General features: G+C 38.3%; 1 protein-coding gene and 1 long non-coding RNA gene across 3 annotated transcripts in view; one reads left to right on the forward strand and one right to left on the reverse strand.

Annotated features, from left to right (window-relative positions):
* sgcz (sarcoglycan zeta) overlaps positions 1-12772 on the forward strand; it is a 407248-nt gene extending 394476 nt beyond the window's left edge. For both annotated transcript variants that reach the window (XM_042485586.2, XM_042485585.2), the window contains exon 8: positions 9457-12772. In XM_042485586.2, coding sequence (XP_042341520.1) covers positions 9457-9663 — 207 coding nt within the window. In that variant the 3' untranslated portion in view covers positions 9664-12772. The remainder of the gene's footprint in view (positions 1-9456) is intronic.
* A 2327-nt stretch (positions 12773-15099) lies between these two features.
* Positions 15100-25291, reverse strand: part of LOC121941857 (uncharacterized) — a 38198-nt gene continuing 28006 nt past the window's right edge. Inside the window, exon 3 of the long non-coding RNA XR_015776129.1 lies at positions 15100-15255. This is a non-coding gene — a long non-coding RNA (uncharacterized LOC121941857). The remainder of the gene's footprint in view (positions 15256-25291) is intronic.

The following is a 25291-nucleotide window of genomic DNA, read 5'->3' on the forward strand; positions in this document are numbered from 1 at the left end:
AATGGCAGTGATGGAAATACAATTCCTGGGTGAACATGATAATTTTAGTCCCTTTACCTGTGAGATGCAATGACACACCACCATAAAATACCGGCTGTCTCCATCTAAGTAGCACTCAAACATGGATCAAAAACTTGACACTGCAGTAAAAAAAAACAAAAAAAAACAGGAGAGCAAACTTGTCTGCTATAGAGCCGTGTACATGGCTCTAGTCTACTGGCAATGGGAAAGGACTTATGTTCTATTGTCTGACTACACACATTTTAGTATAGATGTTAGCAGTAGTTGGCAGTATATTGTGACTTAGTGCTCCAGTTCACAAAGGCCTGCCTCCCCATGTCTTATTTTGATTCAGTGCAGTGGTGATATACTTTTACAAACTGAGGAGGCATGAGTCAACAAGACCTCCTAAAGTGTCTTCAAGGTCTTCAGCATCATTAGATCCTCTTTATACCAAGAAAACTGTATTACTGTTAAAATCACTGCCAAAAAATTTTCTGTTTGTGCTCTTTGGGTGCTAGCATAAAAGACCTCTCCATCTCAAAGCCCCGGGCTGAATTTCAGTCCCAGTACATCCTTTATTTTTTATGTCAGTTTAGTATCATCAAACACATACTGGCTCATGATTTGTTTATACAGTGCTATTGACACATGTATGTAGAAAAAAGAAAGGTAGAGAGCTGCAATAAAGTCAAAGCTCAAGCTAAACCACAAATAAAGTTTTGTGCCCTATTTGTACTTTTTCACCCACATTTTTGAGCCCTTTTTATCCTTCACACCTCTCTTCTTCTCTTGTCCACTCAGAATGGACTCCTTCTTTGTCCCAGTCTTCCCCTAAACACATTCATACACTTCAGCCTCCTCCTACACTACTCATCTGCTCACTCCCAACACTCTTCCTCCTGAACTCCCCCGAAGACCCTTTAACCCTCATATCTCCTCTGCTGTCTTTCTCTTCACCTCCCTACCCCCTTTCATTAGACAAAAAAATTGTCCTTTCATTGCCGCCTTTCCTCCTCTCTCACAGCACATTTGCCTCCCACCCTGTTTTGCCTGTTCCTCAGCTGTGCCAAAGGAAATCATCCATGAAAAATGTTTTGACCCTCTATAATTGCTGCTTCCCGCATGTTTCCCTTCTCCTTGACGCCAGGGCCACGTGCTTGCTAAACTGATGTCGGAAAGAGATGGGCTCAGACACACATACACTCATGCTGCATGCACATACCCAGCCACCCACACAGACATGCAAATGCATGAGGGACACATACACATAGAGACAGACACAGGCATTTCCTCTTTCTATATGTTTGCAGGGAGTGGAAAATAGAATATGAACATCCCCACAGCCTTGAAGTTAAGTGTCACTGTGAGGTTTAGATTCACCTCCGTGATCATGCTAGTTTGTGTCTTTTTTCTATTGTACGGTGTTCCTAATATTTTGAACACTGCCAGTATCTTTGTAAATGTACATGCTGCTGCATGTGCACATTTGGACTAGCAGACTCAATGGATAAAAAATGAGCATTGCCTTACATACACATTAAATGAAAATCATCAATAAAAGGATGTTTTTTAGGTTTCACTTTAAATAAAATATTACATTTCTCTTTCAAAAATCATCTGATAGAATGTGATAACATGGTAGGATGACAATAAACAACGCTCCTTTTCTTAGGTCCTCTAAGGGTTGACAGATATCTTGCAAAGGCAAAGTTTCTTCTTTTAATTCAATAATTAGCAGCAATCTGATGTTTACGGCTTTGCCTTCCTCAAAATGTGCCTACCAGGTTTCTGGTGCAAATATCAGGGAGTATATTGACCCTTAAACTTTGGCTGTGCTGCATGAAGATTTGGCAGCCTTCCATGAACTTTTCTACTTTTTTGTTTGAACTTGTTTTTTCGCATTTGGAAGAAGGAAGCACACGGTATGGATTAAGTGCTGAGGACCTTGAGATGATCTATACTCAAGGAATCTTCTAACCACCTAGCAAGACAAGCAACAAGCCGAACCAAGTGTCTCGGCAGGCAAGAGAAGGACAGAGAGGCAGGATACGAAGTAGTCTGACCCTGTTTCTGGCTGTTATTCGGTTGCAGGAAAGTGGAATTAATGAAAAGGACTACTGGCTGGCCCAGTATTGAGAGATACTGTTTGCCCCCATCTTTACAGAGACCTCGTTCCTTTGTTGCTGTTGCACCTTGCGGGCGGGCCGTGTTCCGAGCCAACAGAGCACAGGAGTCCAGAGGGACAAGGGGAGGCAGACTCTGTGTTTGCATTGTTGATGGACATTGTCTCCCTGATGTGGGATGCTGCTGTCCATATTATCCAGCCATAGAATTCTGCAGCTGGCCGATGGTTGCCAGATGAAAGTCACTGGTCCACATTCGGAAGATTCAGTGTCATATATTTCACTGCAGTAAGTGGCTGTAATTGTGTCCAGTCTACTCCATTTATTGCATTACACCAGGGTCATGAAACTTAGATCAAACTTTCAAACTAGGGAGTGATATCAGATATGAATCAAGATTCCGTTACCGCACCGCCTGTATCCTGCCTCAAATGTTTTCAGAAACATATTTTAGTGTACTGTTTAGCTGTAATTTGAGAAAATTTGTGACCAGACCTCGTCTTGCTTTTTGTCCTGCTTGAAAATGAACCAAGCACTGCCCCAACTTGCATGTGTCATGCAGCATTATGTCACACTGGTTATTGCTCTGAATCTTTACAGCTGTGTCCAGAGGCATTTTGGCTGACGCCTGCTAAGTACACCTTGGGAATCGTAAAAGAGTCAGGCTCCAGGATTTCAATACTGTTTTTATGTTGTTGTTTTTCATTTTTTCTTGTGTACCATAAATGCAGTCCAGCTGCATTTCGTTGTGCAACACCGTTTTGTACAATGACAACAAATCAACCTTGAAAAAAAAAATGTTTTTGTTCATATATTTCTGTTATTTTTTAAAATGATTACTTGTTAAGGTTTTATCAATGGTTGAGGCACGTAGTCGTGGTCAATACAATAACTGGTAATAGACTTTTGCTTAACACACTTATGCTGAAGAAGGCAGAGTCCAGAACATCTGTGTGTGTAGTGCTGCTAATGATTTAAAAGTAAGAAAAACATCAGAAGAGAGCTTTTTTGGTGGACTTTTGCTCTTGGCTTGGTAGCACCATAAAGGAAACATAACAAAAAGGCTACAATAGAGCCAGCTCCTTCACTCCTTTACTCATACACTGGGAGACACAGGGGAACATACCACAGGTGAATCAGTCTAATTATACATACATAAAATGCAGGCATGTCACTGAATATAAGTAGCACAATGCACTTGACTACAAGCACTCCTTTGTACCTTTTCACAAACAGTATTATATTCACAGACACATGTCCCAGACTCACACATGCATTCACATGTACATACCTCACAGACTGCTAACAACGGGCCAACCTAATACTTACAGACACTTTCATTTGGGATGAATGTCAGCGCTAATCCGACCTTAAGCTACAACAAATGACTTCCACTCCCCTTCCTCTACTTCCCCTCCCTCTTTCCATCCATCCATCTATCTGTCCATCTACCGCACATCTCTCTTTCCATCTGCCTTCGTCTCACCCCTCACCTCTCAGCTCCTTTCTATTGATCTCTTCCTCACTCCATACCGCCTTGTAAGTCTCTCATCTCAAATAATCGCCTCTCTTTTCAATCTCATAAGCATCCTCTCCCTCCCTCCTTGTTTATTTCTCCATCCATTCCTACTCTCCACATCCTCATCATCTGTCTTTACTCTTTCCTCAACCCTCCCTCCCTCCTTCCTCTGTTACTCCTTCTCTCAGTTTGTTTTTGTGATGTTTCCAATGTTATGGAAGGGAAAGCAGTAATTTCATTGGCACTTCCTCACATAAACATGTGCCCATCTCTCCTCATTCCCCCATCCCCGTCTCCATGCCCAAGTTCATTTTGGGTTTTCATTGCTGTAGCAAGTAGGCTGTTGGAATTAGATTTGGGTTATGTTGCCAACCGTGACTGAGTCCTTTCCTCTGTAAGTCTGTAACTGAACCCTGGCAGCTTTTATTGGGGAGTCAAAGGGAAGATGACAGGTGTGCACCAGGGACCTGTTAACGGCATACCTTGACATTTAGAGTTGTAGTGTGGTATTTTCCTTTGTCCGGCACATGGGGAGGAAAGTGCACATATTCGTTTTTCACTGGCTCCTAAAGAGACTTGTTGTCATTGTTACTATGTCTTATTAAAACCAATGAGGCATGGCAGGCTAATGAGATATCTGTACACAGCAGCTTCAAAGAGGCTCACTATTCTGCCTCTTGGAATTTATATTTATTTATTTATTATTAAAGAACTCTTTAAAAAAAACAACTAAAACTTAACTTTTTTTCAAATTTTGGAAATTATGATGATAATACACAGGGAGTTTTTTCTTGTTTGTTTGTTTGTTTTGTATTGTTTTGGGGTTTTTTATATTTAAAGTAACATGAGCTCCATGGTGTTTACACTTATAAGCTGACAGGTCCACAATCATTTTTTATATTTTTGTAACGACGAAAGGATTTTCTTTACATATTTCTTTTTTGCCTGGCAGGAATTTTTCATTTGTAGGGTTAAAGGTATGGCCAAAAATATATGACTAATTTTCTTAAAGAAAATTTACAGTATTTTGTCAATGTGGGTCTTACTCTTATTGGTAATTGTGGCCAAACAGACTTCTGATCATGTTTCCTTTGCACCTAACAACCTTTTCCCTAATAAGATTTGAAAATGCAGACCCCGGAAAATCACTGCAATAGATGTGTGGCACCTAAAGCTTCCCAAATAAACCTGGGTCTGGGTCCACAGCTGTCTGTAATGGAGAGTGAGGGAAAGCGATCAGCACTTACTCTGCAGCTATATCTTTAAACCCAAAAATATCCCCCAGAAGCAGACTTTAAAAAAACTGCTTAATTTGACAGAATCTCACTCAACTGAGGGCTCTCAGACTGATAATTTGAATCTTTGACTTTCAGGAGGCAGCCCCGGTTGAAAATGTTTCAAAATTTACCAAATTCTTAAAAACATGAGGTGATCATTTTTACCACTAGAGCTGTTGTGCCAAGAAATTTGAAGTAATGTGTCTTTAAGACGCTTTGAGTAGGATTTATTTCCCTTTGGGAGGTTGAGTGATTCCAATTTTGCATGCTCTGTTTGGTGACATTAATCCTGTCTGGGAAGCATATGTAGACACCAACATTCAAAACACAGGATTAGCACCTGATATCACACCCCATGTCAACCTCCTCAATTGCACTGTACAAATCATCATACTTTTAATTGACAGGGTGAGATAAGTGTGGATCAGACATTCAGATCGTTCAAAAACACTCCGGGTGCCAGAGTGCACTCTGGCACAAACTGGGCCGTACGTAAATTCGGAGCGCTGTTGGAATGTACTGTTCCGTTATCCAGAGAACCAAACTCTGGCACTCTGTCTGGGGAGAAGGAGCAGCAAAGCGCCGAATGCAGTTAATGTGTAATGAACCTAATGGTTCGTTGATTGATGAAGAAATAGAACGCTCTGTGGCATCGAACAACAGCTCTCTCATTTCTAGTGTAGTTCATCAGATTGAATTTACAAACGCAGCCAGAGTCAGAGGGATGAACAGATAAGGGCTGTACCCCGCCGACTCTGCTTTGCCACATGGCTGTTGTGGAGACGAGAGACAGTTGACCAAGGTGGGATTGAAGGAGGTGTCAATCTAAATGTGACTGGCCACGCCCACACAGTCTTGAGAAATGCTATTATCCTCGAAACTGTTTGTTTTCATGAGCTGTTTTGAACTCGGTTTTCTAACTGTTAGGAACATTTATTTTTACTCAGATTTTGTAGATATTTAATGAGACACTAAACTTTAATATACACATTTCCAGAGGCTTTTAAACTCCAAGGAACCTTTAGGTGGAAGAATGGAAATTAATGATACAGGAGATCTTGTGGAGTTTGAGTACATCACTGAGTGAAGACCTTCAGGCGATTTTGGATGACACCATCTTTAACTCAGTCTGTTATATGCCTATCTATCTCCAGGCTAATGGCTAATAGATGTACTGCTTTTAGCTGTGCAGATATTCAAAGGCAACATGAGTATACCTCGTCTTTGCTCCATCATGCAGGTGTATGTGTGTGTGTGTATTTGTGTGCGTGCTGTATGTGCGGATGTTGTTTGTACAGATTGAGATGTGCCCTGTCAGCCAATGTGAAATCATTAGTTATACTAATTGGTTCCTAGCTGTTGGGATATCCGAATCCCTCTCCTCTCCTTTTTTCTTTCTTTCGTTCATCTTATCTCCCTCTCTTTGTGTCCCCCATCTTCTTCCAGCCACTTCTGATGTGACATTTTTACTTTGTCATCCTTTCATCTGCCTCTCATCCCCCTCTTTTGCTGTTTCCCCTCTGTCTTTTTGCACTCATAGCTATTTTCTGCACACTTTTTCCACTTCTCCTCTCCTCATTTCTAAAATGAAGAATATGAATAATGGGGATGCAGATGTCTGTTGAGATTATCGCCCTAGCCTTGGTTTGTGTGTGTGTGTGTGTGTGTGTGTGTGTGTGTGTGTGAGTGTGAGTGTGAGAGAGAGAGAGAGAGAGAGAGAGAAGAAAGCAAGAGAGCAGTGGTTCCTTGAACATCGAAGATTGCAGAGTAAATAAATAAGCAGGCGTAGCAGTCAATAGAAACCAAGATTGTGTAATGATTCACATCTGAAACTTGTCTTGTATCAATCTGAAGATAAGAGGAGTGGACTGAAGGAATGCAGAAAGAAGTAAGGGTCAGGAGGGATGGAAGCCGATGGGGGATAAGGAGGAGGATGGGGGCAAGGAAGAGAGAGGATTGTGAGTGAGAGGAAAAGAGAAGTTCTTGTCTTTGCAGAAAAAGAAAATCACTTCTGTCTCTCGGGGTCTCCATCCGTGTCTTTCTTCTTCTCTTTCTTTTATTTAGTTGTCCATCGTTTTATCAGACAGTCTCTTATTCTCATTGACAGTTGTCTTTCTTTCCTCTCTGGAACAGATGTGCTACAGCTGGTGGTGCTTCTCTCATATTTGTTCTCCTCTGAATATGTCTCATCTTCTCATGACTGGATTAACCCAAAGGAGGGATAATGAGCTGTGGGCCCCCACTGAACCCCGCTCCTCCTGCTCTCTTTGCATTGTGTATCCAAACAGTCATGTGGTTACTACTCTATATTCTGCCATTGTAGCCAAGAGAAATCTTGGATATATAAAATTAAAAAAAAAGAAAAGCCATAGCCTTACCCGGAGGCTTTATGTTTGCTTGTTGTTGTACAGTATGTATGGCTGTCCCTTCTTGTATGGACGGCTGTCCATCCTTCCGTCTGTCTGTCCATCTGGCCCATTCTTGTGAATGCAATATCTCCCAAGAACACCTTCAAATTTAGTACAAATGTCCACTTGGACTCAGGAATGTATTGGTTATATTTTGGTGGTCTAAGGTCAAATGCGAAGGTCACTATGACCTTGTCAGTCTCATTCCTCTGAATGCAGTATCTCAAGTACACCACTGGAGCCTTCACTCCAGCCCAACTGATGAGAAGCTGTGACTCCGCTGTGCCCAGATAGAGGGAGGGGGTCACTGATGTTTTGGACTTTTGGAGCCCCAGACCTCAAGTTGTTTTGAGGCAGTTCCAGGCACTGGAGTTTGGGTGTTGACGGTCCATAGCAAAGTTGTATCATTGTTTGTGGACGTGATCTGTTTATCATAGCCATAGGATCTCAGAATTGTGATGTGTTTAACCTGAGTGGAGGCTGCAGCTCAGCTTCTTTCTCTAAATCTTCAGATTCACGAGTCCAATGTCTGTTAAAAAAAATACATCATAAAACAACCTATGTCTAAAACATAGTACATATAAAGAGGCTAAAACTTTTAAAAACTAGATTAAAAAGTCAACTTGTGTTAGTGTTCCTGGCAGCAGCAGAAGGTGACGCATGCGCAGTGTACTTTTCTGTATGTATTCTGGTATGAGAAAGCATTGCAAGTACAGTGCACACAGAAGACTACACATGCCAGCTTCATTATATGTTGCCTAAATATAATCACTTCAATGCCCTTCAGTGGGACTTTACATTTAATGGCACCTTTTCCCAAACAAATTTGCATTTGGTCAGATTAACGCAAGCCATCGGACATACAGTAAACTAGTTATCAAGATCGGGGAGCATAGGTCAGTTTTCCACTTTGCCCACTCCACTTGGTAGCCTTGCATCCTCCAATCTATCCTCATTGCTGCAAAGTAAGAGTGAGCGCAGCTTTTTGTATCTTCTTCAGCGAGTGACCTTTTCTCATTGTTTGTGTATTGCTGGTGTTTTCTTGCAATAATTTAAGATAAGCTTGACAGGGCACATGATCTGCTAAATCCATTGGCCTCCACCAAGAAGCAAACCCCCTGACCTACACTTCAGCACAAACTGATTGAAACTCCTCCAAGTCAAGGTCTACTTGCATTGGAAATCATTTAAAAACCCTCTTTGTAGTTTTTGTTTTTTTCCAATATTTTTGCACCAAGCCTTTGAAAGCTGAGCTCAGACATTTAAGTCCAAACACTGCAGAAATGACCAAAGCGATAACAATGCAGATAAACTAACCATGTCTTCTGTCAAGTGTATTTATCTTTAAACTTGTTTTATTTTAATACTAATAAGCTGCTTGATTTTATCTGGAGGACGATGTCTTCTTTGTGTCTTTTTCTTAGAAGCGGCCACTTGTTTTTAGGAAATATCCAAAGAAACTGGCACAGCTTTTTCAAATCTGTCTAGTGATCTTGTTTGTTTGGCAGTGTTTTTTTCATTTGTTTGGAAAAATACATAATAGTAAATGTGATATCGCAGCAAATTAGCTTGTGTAAAAGTTTTCTTTGTTTGAAGTGTGGATTTTTTCTTGACTCATGCTTTCCCTTGTGTCTGTCTTTCCCCGTCTCTTTTGTCTTCCCCTCACTCCTCTCCCACTGATTCCCTTGCCTTTCTCTTCACGTATCTTGCCCTCTGCCTAGTTCACTCCCACTCTACCACTTCATCAAAAGAAACCCGTTCTAAATAGAAATTCCCACTCTGTCTCCAAAGATCTTTCTTGATGACAACCCCGGTCGACCACAGACAGTATAGTCATCCCCGACGGCAAATTGCTCTCTCTTGCTCTGTATCCACAACCCCAGTTTCTTTTTTTTTCTAAAAACATAACTTTTTACCCTTCTATATTTCTATGTGGTATTTTAAGCAAGACAGTCCATGTGAGCTCAGTCCCCTGCAGCAGTATCATCACATTTTGTGCATCTCTTTCCATGTTTTATATATAATTTTTCTATCCTTTCCTTTTGTAGTCTTTGTTCTTTCTTTTCTTCTCCATCCATTGTCCCCAAATCAGAATTCTCTAAATTATTTCTCTTTTGTCTCCACAGATCTTTTTAGACGCCAACTCCATCAGGCTGGGCAACATTCCCCTCGGCAGTGCTGTGGATCCCCTGGAGGGGGCACCACCAGGTACCACCTACACTAAACAGACTGTGTACGAGCTTTGTGCCTGCGCTAACGGCAAGCTCTACCTGTCCCCGGCTGAGAAAGGTTCTACCTGCCAAACCACCAGTAACTTTTGTCTCTGGAGCTGAAAGTGGGAGGTTGACAGAAACCCAGGACATACGAACTATTAGTTTGAAGCTAATGCTAGCCAACTGACTGAAACACTGCGGATAACGGCTTGGTGGGAAGCTAATGCCTGCTTATGGGCCGAATCAATATGGACTGTAGCATGGCGAGAATTTCATGTCTGTCAAACAATGGAATTATATGGATTACAGCTTGGCAGGAAGCTAGTGCTCGCTGACAGACCAAATTCACAAGGACTGTGGCTTGGTGTGAAGCTAATATGCCAGCAAAAGGACTGAGCCAACATGGACCAGAGCTTGGTGAAAAGGTATTGCCAGCTTGCCGACCAAATAACTATGGATTGGTCAGTTGCTAATGCTAGTCAAGAGGATGGATGATGCGGCCGGAGCTGAAGCCAGGGTTAGCTGGTGGATATGATGCTACGACAACTCATGGACATGGATGGACGTTCTTAATCCAAGGCTCTCGTTGGCTGTCTTTGCCATTGTTCAATTGTTGCTACAATGGTTTATGAAAGTCATAAGGATTACATTTGGAGGTTTCCTGTGAACAGCAAACTCTCTTACAAGAAAAGTGAGTTGTGTGTTCACTGTATGACCAAAATGTGCTGGAAAACTGATACAGATATGGTGATGGACTTCAAACTCGCCAGCAGGGACTTCGAGAACGACTCAAGTTGGCTAAGAGACATCAGTGTGGTCAAGCCCTGCGGGTCGCTAACAAATAAATCAGACAACGGTTTAGTCTAGTGGGAAGCTAAGGCTAGCTAACGGACCAATCTATACCAGAAAGGCCTTCCCCCTCCACCCCCTCTAGTCTTTCAACCCAAATGTTGATGTGTGACCCATCTGCATTAATCTGCACCTGATAGTGAATATGCTCTTAAACCCCTCTTTTCATTGGATAACTAATGCAAATAATTGTGCTTTAGCCTTGCATTCACCATCTTCTCCCCCCATCTATTTTAAAATATTTCACTTGTTACCGCTATGTACCCTATTGTTTTCCCTACCTTGTAATTCTTTATCTTTCCATATTTTGTTGCTGCTCTCCTTTATCTTTCCTCCATGCTCTAGTTATTTTGTTCTGTTTATGCGCCTACATGCACTGGACTGGTAAAGAAAACGTAATTTTTCCTATCCTCTCTAATCCACTGGTCTGGTTAAAAAACAGAAACATTGCTCTATCTGCTTTCCTCAGCTGGATTGGTTAAATACCCATTTTTAGTATCCATGAGTACCAGATGCAGGGTTTCTCCCTCTCATCGTATGTTTCCACATCTTCTGGTTTCCGTCTCTCCGGAGTCATCTGGGCTTACAATGTTTTCTCATCAGAGACAGAAAGCTAATAGAAAAAGAGGAAAGTGAGTTAAGTCTTACGTTAAATTAAGGCTTAGGTAGATGCTATAGCAGACCAGCCAAACCTCCAGTCTGGCAGAGGCAGCAATCGGGCGACAGCCAGACCAATTTTGTCCTTGTTACGGAGCATTATACATCATCCTGCGTTCCTTGTCTGTCAGAATTTTTTTGCTCTTTTTGCATGACCTTTCTGCTCTCCTTGCCGAGCTCTCTTCTTTCTCAGTCATGTCACTTTTCTGTGTCATTGAAAAAGGTTCTACTCTTTGGTCTCACTCTCCTTTGTGTTCCCTCTAACGCTTCTCTCTGCTGCAGTAGTTTTACCTCTCATTACTCCTCTATTTTCACTCTCTTTTCTATTCAGCAGTTGAATTTCTAAATATTGTCTTTGCTTGCCTTTTGTCTCCTACCCATCACTCACCAAATGACGTCTTGATGTTTTCTCCACATATTATTTGTTATTTCTGAGCTCTTTAATCTCGCTTGGCCATCCCAAACTCAAATATCAGGAAAACTGTCCCTTCAATCTCACACTATACCCCCTTTCCAAAAGTTCTGCAACCTAAGCAAGAAATGTCAAAAAGGTCCAAAATATGATTTAAGAGGTTATTTTTGATGTATTCAATCAGTCTCAGAAGGGGTGATCAGTGTGAATGGCCTTGAGCTTGCTAACCTGGTGCCCCACCTTCATGATTGCTGAGTATCAGCAGATTTGTGTGGCAGAAATCCCCCTGGAAGAAATTGTGTATGGATTTGGTTGTATGTGTATGAACTCATCTGGATTAAGGCCCTGAGGCGTACTTTCTTTTTTTAAAACAAAGTGATACACAGGTGCCTTTGCTGCTGTTGGTAAAAGCACATCACAGTCTGAACGTTCACACTACCCTCAGTGGACCATCTGCAAGTGTCTCTGGAAAAAACTATATATTTATCAATCTACCTATCTATCTATTTAGTTTCCTGTCTTTTTTCCTCCCCTTCTCTCCTGATTTTGTAGAACTCTCAGTATATCCAGCGGAAAAAAGAACGGTTCAATCCTGGTTTAAAGTTTAATTTTCTGATGTGTTCCCTTATGGTTTTATTCTTGATATTAAAAAAAGCACAAATTATGCCATGTATATAACAATACCAATAAAATACAAAATAAAATAGTATTGTTTTTAAAAAGAATCTCTTGAGTGGTCAGTGCTGTGAAATTTGTAATCAGAGCTTTTATGTTTCCTCCAAAGAGAAAGGAAATGTGTCTCTTGACAGGCAATAGCCGCAGCTGGAGGCATTACATTTTCAGGTTGTCCGTCTCAAGAATGCCTTAAAGGAATTCCTTCAGATTTGGTACTCTCGCCAACTATGACTCAATAATGAACTGATTAGAATTTGGCGTTTTGAAGGTCAAATGCCAATGCCAATGTCAATGATGTTGACCTTTGACCTTCAAAACGCGATAAGTAATGCACTCACAAGGTAAATATGAAAACATTTTGCAAATACATCTGATGGGCTGAAACAAAGTGATGTAATTTTGTGTCTAAGAAGTCAAGGGTCAAAGGTCAACTTCACTGTGACATCGTGTAAACTCTGCGTGCAACTTGACTGGATAGCTCAGTAGTAATTCTAATTATATATTTGCCATAGACCTTGGTTTTTTGGAGGATAGTTGGCTTATTGACAAACAAAGAAAAAGTTGTCACTTGAAGCAGACTTATCACAAACTGTTACAGACTTTTTCCAATAAATGCAGAATTGTAATCCTCACCCATATCTGTATTTTTTATACAAAGATATTCCATCCCAAGGCCGACTGCTGACAAATGAATCACCCCTATGTTCTACTATAGTGCACCAGCTATTGAGCCTTTTGGCAACTACAGACCACATTCACTGCAAATATGTGGTGCCCTGTTTATATAACATAATATGATGCTGTGGCTTCTCCTCATTTTAAACTCCTTGAATCCAGCACATTATTAGGCTTTTACAACAAAAGCATTTTTTTTTTAAAGGCGGGGGAAAAATTGTGGTTTCTTAAAAAAGTAGGCTAAAGAAGAGTCAACATGATGAGTTTATACAGGGGTTATGCAACACCTTTATACAGTAATATGGCTCTCTGAGTAGGCCGGTTTATTCCGATCAAGGTATTCTTAATAACCGGCTTCAGCTCAGCAAATGGTTATGTTGATATTTTGGGGTGCAGCAGTCTTAACCTAATAAAAAAAACCCCAAAAAAACAAAAAAAAAAACCAGATGACTCACAGCAGTATGCAGCCTCCTACTTTTTCTTTCACTGTTTCTCTTTTCTTATAAGTTTAGATGTTCATCTCCTCCTTACTTGTTTCTTGCCTTTTATTGTCAATCCGCTTTTGATACTCTTATTATCTACTACTGATCTTATAATTACATTTATGTATGCAGCATTACAGTAATTAAATTTTCTTTTAGGGGTGGAGGTTTAGATAAGTATTAATCCATCTTGCTTAATCATTTTGTTTGTTAATTTGGCATGTTTTCTCCTCCTCCATTGTATCTTTATCTTTCGCCCCCACTCATTCTTCTCTAACATAAAGTCCTCTGTTTTGTTTCTCCCTCTGTCTTCTCCCTCCTCTGCCTTTCTTCTCTGTCACTGCTTCTAAGTGGTAGTTATGAAATGATGTGTTGAAGCATTGCGAGTTCAGGAATCAACCATGAAATGGAACATCTTTTAGAAACACACACACAAAGATAACTGAAATACACAAGTGCATGATTTCCTATCAGGATGCAAAGCACTCAGTGGCCAGCACTTTATTTTATTGTCGTTTCAGATGTGCCCATTGACCCATGAGCCTGTTGACAGTAATGGGATAACTTTATGAAAGTGAGAGCTGGCTGCAATTCTCACCTTCACTATAACATGCAGACCACCTGAATCCTCCTCATCACCCGTGCTCATTTCATTTTACATCATTTTCTTTTATAGTGTTGTTATTCTTATACTTTGCCAATTGTTGTCTCTTTATGCATTTCCAGGTTGAGTAATTTCTTTTTTCTCACACTGCAGCTGCACTTTGAGATACAGAGAGATAGTCAGAAGAAACACATGTAAAGTACAAGTTGCTTTTGAGGTGCGCATGCCTGATGTGCTGAAGCCTCCAGAAAAGACAATTTTACATGTCACACTATTGCACTGGTGTAAATAATGCACCATGACATACTGAGATACAAAACAGAGCCATTACTTACTTTACATCATTATTAACACCTTTCCCAACTTTCCCTGCCATGACAAATTAAATTGTCAGCTGTGGAAATTTGGGGCAGAATCATGGAGATATTCAGGGTCAATCAATCAAAGGTAATACAGGCAAACTTCCACATGGTGGGCACACCTGTGGGCATATGTAATATCCACACATAAAGAATGAGGGCTGGGGGCATGGACTAACAACCACATGTTCTTGTTTTGCAGCAGTGCTTTTGTGGTGTTGTTACAATATTATTAGTCCTCATCAAAAGTCAGTATTGTCTATTTACGTGACAAAGTAAAACCCATATTCCTTCTAACTACAGAGAACACTGGGAACACTAATTCTATCTATGAAATCTTATTTGCACATTCAATCTTACAAATTTTGAAGCCAATGAATTGGCAAATTGGATAACAAAAACAGCATCCATTTGTAATTTCTTAAAGGTTTTTGCTGCAAAATCCATAGAAGGCTCATCCATCATGGCAGCTCAAAATAATGAGACCTAACCTTTCTTGTGAGTTAGCAAACATGAGGCCTAATTTCTTATACAATGAAGCTATAATCCTAATATGAGAACTTGAAAACCCTCTGAAGCAAAGCTTTTCTTAAAAGCTTATTGGGTAGCAGGAGGGTTTGTAATGAGAAAGTAGCTGGTGAGAATTCAGCTGCATAACAGTAAAAAAGTGAGATGGCTTGTTAAAGTAGTTTACCTTTTCCTTCTTATATGTTCAGCATTTTTCTAGGTGGTCATTGTATTGTTGATTAATGTCAATTATTTCAGACCATGCTGATAACAAGGAGGTGTTCAGTGGATTATCCATAGAATAAAGGAAGCAAGTATATTAAGGCATGTATCTTTAATGAACATGATAGGTAAAATTACCACTAGTGGTAAACAGCATAGGCAGATAAATAAGGAAGCTCAGAGTCCTGACTGGCTGCTGATCATCACAAATGGCAGTGCTATTGCCTTTTCACAATCTGTAAACTTGTTCACGTGGTCGCTGATTCTTATCTGAAAAAAAAAAATAGTCCTTCGGGTGGATACAGTACAAATGAGACATTATTGATAGATACATTGTCCCTTTACTTGTATGACAGTATTACAGTGGTTGACTCATTGTGTAGCAGTGTCAAATGGCAGCATTCACATGAGCTGCCCTGACAAACCTCTCCTTATCTATGACCCGACTACACACACATGCACAGACAGCAAAAGCCCAGCATTGTCAGTGGATGATGAAAGTGTGTATTTGAACGACGAGCGCCGTCAAAGCCAGTGGAGGACAGAGATAATATTCTCTCATTTCCTCCTTGCCTGTTGAGACACATTACCGAGGAGAGGAGAATGGTTTGCTTAATCACTACGTATGAGAGAAGAAAGGAGGGGAGATGAAATGGAAAGAGGAGGAATGACAGTGGAGAGGTAGAGGTGAGATAAGGTGCTCCATGAATGGCCAACACATTTTTAGGCCATTTCATAACCAGAGGCACAATTGTGAAATGGGCTGAAGTAAGAGGAATGAGTTATCAGTAAGTGCTGTTACTGCTGGCGTCAGTCATGGCCACTTCAACCTGCTTCTCTCATCCTTCATAAATATACCTACCTGCACAGCATACGGACTCATCAGAAGAGCATAGTACAAACTGGCGGGCCTAAGAGATAAAGTAAAAGGAAAATGTGTCCCAAACTGGCCTGGGAAATGCAAAGAAGACTGTGATTGTATGGCTTTCCAAGCATGCCCCAAAGGGCTGTTTATGTTAATTTGAAAACACTTCTGAGTTTTAAAAAGCCAGAACACAGTGTTCCCTGTGTGTAATGACATGCAGAAATGTATGCAACAATCTATTTTAGTTACAGTTCTGTGTATGTTAAATGTTTAACTAAGTTTGATGTTAGTAAGCATGCACTAATGGTATAATAATGCTACTTAATAAGAATCATCCACTTATGAAAACATAAACCCATGTCCTCCAGAAATACTTCTGTTTACATGACTGGGGCACTGATATTGTTTAATTATACAGAAAAATCTGTTTTTTGGTTCTGAAAATAAAATCTCCAGAAATCTGGCCGTGTAGATTAGGATAGCACAAAGTGGAATATGGGAGAGAATGCAGTGATGTGGAGAGGAAATAAAAGTTTGAAATGTCCGGATAATCTGTGTGATCTACTGCTGCAACCCCAGGATGTTACAGTCTGTGTCCTTAACATTGATTTGTGTGGAATATCTGCTGGTTAGCCTGACATCACCAGACCAATCGCGAAAATGAGAATTAGTCTAGAACCTCCAAAATCAGTTTTGATTTCCAGGGGGCCTTGTCCATTGGTTATCAACATGTGATATGTTGCTGAGCTACCAGTGACAGGTCCAACCCCTTAGGCTTGTTGCGCTTATGCACTGTTTATTTCCCTATGACAAGTAATGCACCAAAATCTTTACATAATAATCATGCTTGAGTATGTTGGTGAAGATTCTCACTCATCTATGTCACAGTATTTCTAAATGCTATCTCACTACAAGGGTCCAGTTTTTTGAAGACCAGAGCCTCTCGGAATGAGAGGTGAAACATCTTCAAGAAACTCAAACAATACCAGCTGCCCATGATATAAAATCGAGAACATGAGCCAGTAATTTGTGAATGACATTTTTGGGCAGGAAGCAGTCCCTGTAAGGAGATAACACAGGGCTTTCCAGAATTTCCCCTGGGGACAAAAAAAAAAGAGACGTTCCTCCTCTTAAATCTAACTTCAATTTACTTGCCTAAACCCAACCTTTGTAACTTAAATTTAAGCATGAACTGTCATTAATGGAGCGTTGTGTGTGTATTTTCATAAAATATATTATGAACCCTTGTATGAGGATCCAAATCACAGGACTTTCTTGTAGGACTTTCCCCATGTGATGGGTGTTTGGAGCCATGTACATTTTGAGCGAACTTTGAGTCATTTTAAGGTAAGGCATCGCTATTCTTTTCCTAAACCCAACCACAGTAACTTTACTTGCCTGAAGATAACCACTGTAACTTTTTGTTAAGTGTATAACTTAAGTCAAGTGTGTCAATCAATTCAAGTCAAGTCAAGTCAATTTTATTTATGAAGCCCATTATCACAAATCATAGTTTCCCTCAGAGGCCTTTAGAGCAGATAACTGCATTTTTGGATGTGTTTTCAACACTGTATGCTATAACATGCCTCTATGTCCTATACTAAGTGGATTGCAGCTGTATTTTGGACATGTTAAATTTTGACATTTTTGCCTTACTATAGCCTTACCTTTTCTGTCATTTCTTCAACATGCTATTATATGTTTTTTTGTCCATTTTTGGATGTTTTTTCAATATTGTATACTATAGTACGCCTCTAGGTGCTATATTGAGTGTTTTTCTGCTGTTTTTGGGACATGTCAAATTTTGACATTTTTGCCATACTATAGCCTTGCTTTTTTAGTCTTTTTTTTTTTTTTAGATGCTATGTTATGGTGTTTTGGGCTGTTGTGATAATGTTTGTTATATTGGTATGACATGTCTCAGCATGCTATTTTATGCTGTTCTGAGGTCTTTTCAGCTATTTTTGGGACATGCAAAATTTTGACATTTTTTGCCATGCTATATAGCCTTGCTTTTTCAGTCATTTTTTTCCACATGCTAAATTAGGGTGTTTTTGATCAGATTTGCACTTTTAAATGCAATGACATGTCTCAGCAAGATAATTTATGCCATTTTGAGGTGTTTTCATCTGTTTTTCAGACATGTCAGATTTTGACTTTTTTGCCTTACTATAGCCTTGCTTTTTTGGTCATTTTTTCCACATGCTATATCATGGTGTTTTAGGCCATGTTTTCAGGGTTTAATGCTATGGCAGGTCTCAGCACACTATTTTGTGCTGTTTTGAAGGGTTTTCAGCTGTTTTAAGGACATGTCAAATTTTGACTTTTTGCCATACTAAAGCCTAGCTTATTTGGTGATTTTTGAGATGACAATGATGAAGTTTTTGATGTTTTGGCTTCAAATTTTGACATTTTTGCAAAATTATGGGGTTTTTGACCATATTTGCACATTTAAATGCAATGGCGTGTCTCAGCACGATATTTTATGACATTTTAAAGTGTTTTCAGCTGTTTTTGGGACATGTCAAATTTTGACTTTTTTGCCATACTATAGCCTTGCTTTTTGGTCATTTTCTTTGACATGCGAAATTATGGTGTTTTTGATCATTTTTGCACATTTAAATGCTATGGCTTGTCTCAGCACGCTATTTTATACTGTTTTGAAGTTTTTTCAGCTGTTTTTGAAACATGTCAAATTTTGAAATTTTTGCCATACTATAGCCTTGGTTTTTGGTCATTTTTTCCACATGCTAAATTCGGGTGTTTTTGACCATATTTGCACATTTAAATGCAATGGCGTGTCTCAGCACGATATTTTATGACATTTTAAAGTGTTTTCAGCTGTTTTTGAAACATGTCAAATTTTGACTTTTTTGCCATACTATAGCCTTGCTTGTTGGTCATTTTCTTTGACATGCGAAATGATGGTGTTTTTGATCATATTTGCACATTTAAATGCTATGGCTTGTCTCAGCATGCTATTTTACGCTGTTTTGAAGTGTTTTCAGCTGTTTTTGAGACATGTCAAATTTTGACATTTTTGCCATACTATAGCCTTGCTTTTTTAGTCATTTTTTCCACATGCTAAATTAAGGTGTTTTTGATCATATTTGCACCTTTCAATGCTATGGCTTGTCTCAGCACGCTATTTTATACTGTTTTGAAGTGTTTTCAGCTCTTTTTGGGACATGTGAAATTTTGACTTTTTTGCCATACTATAGCCTTGCTTTTTTAGTCATTTTTTCCACATGCTAAATTAAGGTGTTTTTGACCATATTTGCACATTTAAATGCAATGGCGTGTCTCAGCACGCTATTTTATACTGTTTTGAAGTGTTTTCAGCTGTTTTTGAGACATGTCAAATTTTGACATTTTTGCCATACTATAGCCTTGCTTTTTTTGTCATTTTTTCCACATGCCAAATTAGGGTGTTTTTGACCGAATTTGCACGTTTAAATGCTATGGCTTGTCTCAGCACGCTATTTTATACTGTTTTGAAGTGTTTTCAGCTGTTTTTGAAACATGTCAAATTTTGACTTTTTTGCCATACTATAGCCTTGCTTGTTGGTAATTTTCTTTGACATGCGAAATTATGGTGTTTTTGATCATATTTGCACATTTAAATGCTATGGCGTGTCTCAGCACGCTATTTTATACTGTTTTGAAGTGTTTTCAGCTCTTTTTGAGACATGTCAAATTTTGACATTTTTGCCATACTATAGCCTTGCTTTTTGGTCATTTTTTTCACATGCCAAATTAGGGTGTTTTTGACCATATTTGCACTTTTAAATGCAATGGCGTGTCTCAGCACGATATTTTATGACATTTTAAAGTGTTTTCATTTGTTTTTGGGACATGTCAAATTTTGACTTTTTTGCCATACTATAGCCTTGCTTTTTGGTCATTTTCTTTGACGTGCAAAATGATGGTGTTTTTGACCGAATTTGCACCTTTAAATGCTATGGCTTGTCTCAGCACGCTATTTTATACTGTTTTGAAGTGTTTTCAGCTGTTTTTGAGACATGTCAAATTTTGACCTTTTTGCCTTACTATAGCCTTGCTTTTGTAGTGATTTTTTCCACATGCGAAATTAGGGTGTTTTTGACCATATTTGCACGTTTAAATGCAATGGCGTGTCTCAGCACGCTATTTTATACTGTTTTGAAGTGTTTTCAGCTGTTTTTGAGACATGTCAAATTTTGACTTTTTTGCCATACTATAGCCTTGCTTTTTTAGTCATTTTTTCCACATGCCAAATTATGGTGTTTTTGACCGAATTTGCACGTTTAAATGCAATGGCTTGTCTCAGCACGCTATTTTATACTGTTTTGAAGTGTTTTCAGCTGTTTTTGAGACATGTCAAATTTTGACATTTTTGCCATACTATAGCCTTGCTTTTTGGTCATTTTCTTTGACATGCAACATGATGGTGGTTTTGATCATATTTGCACATTTAAATGCTATGGCGTGTGTCAGCACGCTATTTTATACTGTTTTGAAGTGTTTTCAGCTCTTTTTGAGACATGTCCAATTTTGACATTTTTGCCTTACTATAGCCTTGCTTTTTTAGTCATTTTTTCCACATGCTAAATTAAGGTGTTTTTGACCATATTTGCACATTTAAATGCAATGGCGTGTCTCAGCACGATATTTTATGACATTTTAAAGTGTTTTCATTTGTTTTTGGGACATGTCAAATTTTGACTTTTTTGCCATACTATAGCCTTGCTTTTTGGTCATTTTCTTTGACATGCAAAATGATGGTGTTTTTGACCGAATTTGCACCTTTAAATGCTATGGCTTGTCTCAGCACGCTATTTTACACTGTTTTGAAGTGTTTTCAGCTGTTTTTGAGACATGTCAAATTTTGAAATTTTTGCCATACTATAGCCTTGCTTTTTAGTCATTTTTTCCACATGCCAAATTAGGGTGTTTTTGACCAAATTTGCACATTTAAATGCAATGGCTTGTCTCAGCACGCTATTTTATACTGTTTTGAAGTGTTTTCAGCTGTTTTTGAAACATGTCAAATTTTGACTTTTTTGCCATACTATAGCCTTGCTTTTTGGTCATTTTCTTTGACATGCAAAATGATGGTGGTTTTGACCATATTTGCACATTTAAATGCTATGGCGTGTGTCAGCACGCTATTTTATACTGTTTTGAAGTGTTTTCAGCTATTTTTGAGACATGTCAAATTTTGAAATTTTTGCCATACTATAGCCTTGCTTTTTTAGTCATTTTTTCCACATGCTAAATTAAGGTGTTTTTGACCATATTTGCACATTTAAATGCAATGGCGTGTCTCAGCACGATATTTTATGACATTTTAAAGTGTTTTCAGCTGTTTTTGGGACATGTCAAATTTTGACTTTTTTGCCATACTATAGCCTTGCTTTTTTAGTCATTTTTTCCACATGCCAAATTAGGGTGTTTTTGACCGAATTTGCACCTTTAAATGCTATGGCTTGTCTCAGCACGCTATTTTATACTGTTTTGAAGTGTTTTCAGCTGTTTTTGAAACATGTCAAATTTTGACCTTTTTGCCATACTATAGCCTTGCTTTTGTAGTCATTTTTTCCACATGCGAAATTATGGTGTTTTTGCACATATTTGCACTTTTAAATGCAATGGCTTGTCTCAGCACACTATTTTATACTGTGTTGAAGTGTTTTCAGCTGTTTTTGAGACATGTCAAATTTTGAAATTTTTGCCATACTATAGCCTTGCTTTTGTAGTGATTTTTTCCACATGCGAAATTAGGGTGTTTTTGACCATATTTGCACGTTTAAATGCAATGGCGTGTCTCAGCACGCTATTTTATACTGTTTTGAAGTTTTTTCAGATGTTTTTGAAACATGTCAAATTTTGACTTTTTTGCTGTACTATAGCCTTGCTTTTTGGTCATTTTCTTTGACATGCAAAATGATGGTGTTTTTGATCATATTTGCACATTTAAATGCAATGGCGTGTCTCAGCACGCTATTTTATACTGTTTTGAAGTGTTTTCAGCTGTTTTTGAGACATGTCAAATTTTGACTTTTTTGCCATACTATAGCCTTGCTTTTTGGTCATTTTCTTTGACATGCAAAATGATGGTGTTTTTGACCGAATTTGCACTTTTAAATGCAATGGCGTGTCTCAGCACGATATTTTATGACATTTTAAAGTGTTTTCATTTGTTTTTGGGACATGTCAGATTTTGACTTTTTTGCCATACTATAGCTTTGCTTTTTTAGTCATTTTTTCCACATGCCAAATTAGGGTGTTTTTGACCATATTTGCACATTTAAATGCAATGGCTTGTCTCAGCACGCTATTTTATACTGTTTTGAAGTGTTTTCAGCTGTTTTTGAGACATGTCAAATTTTGACTTTTTTGCCATACTATAGCCTTGCTTTTGTAGTCATTTTTTCCACATGCGAAATTATGGTGTTTTTGACCATATTTGCACTTTTAAATGCAATGGCTTGTCTCAGCACGCTATTTTATACTGTTTTGAAGTGTTTTCAGCTGTTTTTGAAACATGTCAAATTTTGACTTTTTTGCCATACTATAGCCTTGCTTTTTGGTCATTTTCTTTGACATGCAACATGATGGTGGTTTTGATCATATTTGCACATTTAAATGCTATGGCGTGTGTCAGCACGCTATTTTATACTGTTTTGAAGTGTTTTCATCTCTTTTTGGGACATGTCAAATTTTGACTTTTTTGCTGTACTATAGCCTTGCTTTTTGGTCATTTTCTTTGACATGCAAAATGATGGTGGTTTTGATCATATTTGCACATTTAAATGCTATGGCGTGTGTCAGCACGCTATTTTATACTGTTTTGAAGTGTTTTCAGCTCTTTTTGAGACATGTCCAATTTTGACTTTTTTGCCATACTATAGCCTTGCTTTTGTAGTCATTTTTTCCACATGCCAAATTAGGGTGTTTTTGACCATATTTGCACTTTTAAATGCAATGGCGTGTCTCAGCACGATATTTTATGACATTTTAAAGTGTTTTCATTTGTTTTTGGGACATGTCAAATTTTGACTTTTTTGCCATACTATAGCCTTGCTTTTTAGTCAATTTCTTTGACATGCCAAATTAGGGTGTTTTTGACCGAATTTGCACGTTTAAATGCAATGGCTTGTCTCAGCACGCTATTTTATACTGTTTTGAAGTGTTTTCAGCTGTTTTTGAAACATGTCAAATTTTGACCTTTTTGCCTTACTATAGCCTTGCTTTTGTAGTCATTTTTTCCACATGCGAAATTAGGGTGTTTTTGACCATATTTGCACTTTTAAATGCAATGGCTTGTCTCAGCACGCTATTTTATACTGTTTTGAAGTGTTTTCAGCTGTTTTTGAGACATGTCAAATTTTGAAATTTTTGCCATACTATAGCCTTGCTTTTTTAGTCATTTTTTCCACATGCCAAATTAGGGTGTTTTTGACCGAATTTGCACATTTAAATGCAATGGCTTGTCTCAGCACGCTATTTTATACTGTTTTGAAGTTTTTTCAGCTGTTTTTGAAACATGTCAAATTTTGACTTTTTTGCCATACTATAGCCTTGCTTTTTGGTCATTTTCTTTGACATGCAAAATGATGGTGTTTTTGATCATATTTGCACATTTAAATGCTATGGCGTGTGTCAGCACGCTATTTTATACTGTTTTGAAGTGTTTTCAGCTATTTTTGAGACATGTCAAATTTTGAAATTTTTGCCATACTATAGCCTTGCTTTTTTAGTCATTTTTTCCACATGCTAAATTAAGGTGTTTTTGACCATATTTGCACATTTAAATGCAATGGCGTGTCTCAGCACGATATTTTATGACATTTTAAAGTGTTTTCAGCTGTTTTTGGGACATGTGAAATTTTGACTTTTTTGCCATACTATAGCCTTGCTTTTTTAGTCATTTTTTCCACATGCCAAATTAGGGTGTTTTTGACCATATTTGCACATTTAAATGCAATGGCTTGTCTCAGCACGCTATTTTATACTGTTTTGAGGTGTTTTCAGCTGTTTTTGAGACATGTGAAATTTTGACTTTTTTGCCATACTATAGCCTTGCTTTTTTAGTCATTTTTTCCACATGCTAAATTAAGGTGTTTTTGACCATATTTGCACATTTAAATGCAATGGCGTGTCTCAGCACGCTATTTTATACTGTTTTGAAGTGTTTTCAGCTGTTTTTGAGACATGTCAAATTTTGACATTTTTGCCATACTATAGCCTTGCTTTTTTAGTCATTTTTTCCACATGCCAAATTAGGGTGTTTTTGACCATATTTGCACATTTAAATGCAATGGCTTGTCTCAGCACGCTATTTTATACTGTTTTGAAGTGTTTTCAGCTGTTTTTGAAACATGTCAAATTTTGACTTTTTTGCCATACTATAGCCTTGCTTTTTGGTCATTTTCTTTGACATGCAACATGATGGTGGTTTTGATCATATTTGCACATTTAAATGCTATGGCGTGTGTCAGCACGCTATTTTATACTGTTTTGAAGTGTTTTCAGCTCTTTTTGGGACATGTCAAATTTTGACTTTTTTGCTGTACTATAGCCTTGCTTTTTGGTCATTTTCTTTGACATGCAAAATGATGGTGGTTTTGATCATATTTGCACATTTAAATGCTATGGCTTGTCTCAGCACGCTATTTTATACTGTTTTGAAGTGTTTTCAGCTGTTTTTGAGACATGTCAAATTTTGAAATTTTTGCCATACTATAGCCTTGCTTTTTTAGTCATTTTTTCCACATGCCAAATTAGGGTGTTTTTGACCGAATTTGCACTTTTAAATGCAATGGCTTGTCTCAGCACGCTATTTTATACTGTTTTGAAGTGTTTTCAGCTGTTTTTGAAACATGTCAAATTTTGACTTTTTTGCCATACTATAGCCTTGCTTTTTGGTCATTTTCTTTGACATGCAAAATGATGGTGGTTTTGATCATATTTGCACATTTAAATGCTATGGCGTGTGTCAGCACGCTATTTTATACTGTTTTGAAGTGTTTTCAGCTCTTTTTGAGACATGTGAAATTTTGACTTTTTTGCCTTACTATAGCCTTGCTTTTTTAGTCATTTTTTCCACATGCTAAATTAAGGTGTTTTTGACCATATTTGCACATTTAAATGCAATGGCGTGTCTCAGCACGATATTTTATGACATTTTAAAGTGTTTTCAGCTGTTTTTGAGACATGTCAAATTTTGACTTTTTTGCCATACTATAGCCTTGCTTTTGTAGTCATTTTTTCCACATGCCAAATTATGGTGTTTTTGACCATATTTGCACTTTTAAATGCAATGGCTTGTCTCAGCACGCTATTTTATACTGTTTTGAAGTGTTTTCAGCTGTTTTTGAGACATGTGAAATTTTGACTTTTTTGCCATACTATAGCCTTGCTTTTTTAGTCATTTTTTCCACATGCCAAATTAGGGTG

Source organism: Plectropomus leopardus, chromosome 3 (genome assembly GCF_026936395.1).
Source record: "Plectropomus leopardus strain MGB_pleo_1.0 chromosome 3, ASM2693639v1, whole genome shotgun sequence".
NCBI classification, from domain to species: Eukaryota; Metazoa; Chordata; class Actinopteri; order Perciformes; family Serranidae; genus Plectropomus; species Plectropomus leopardus.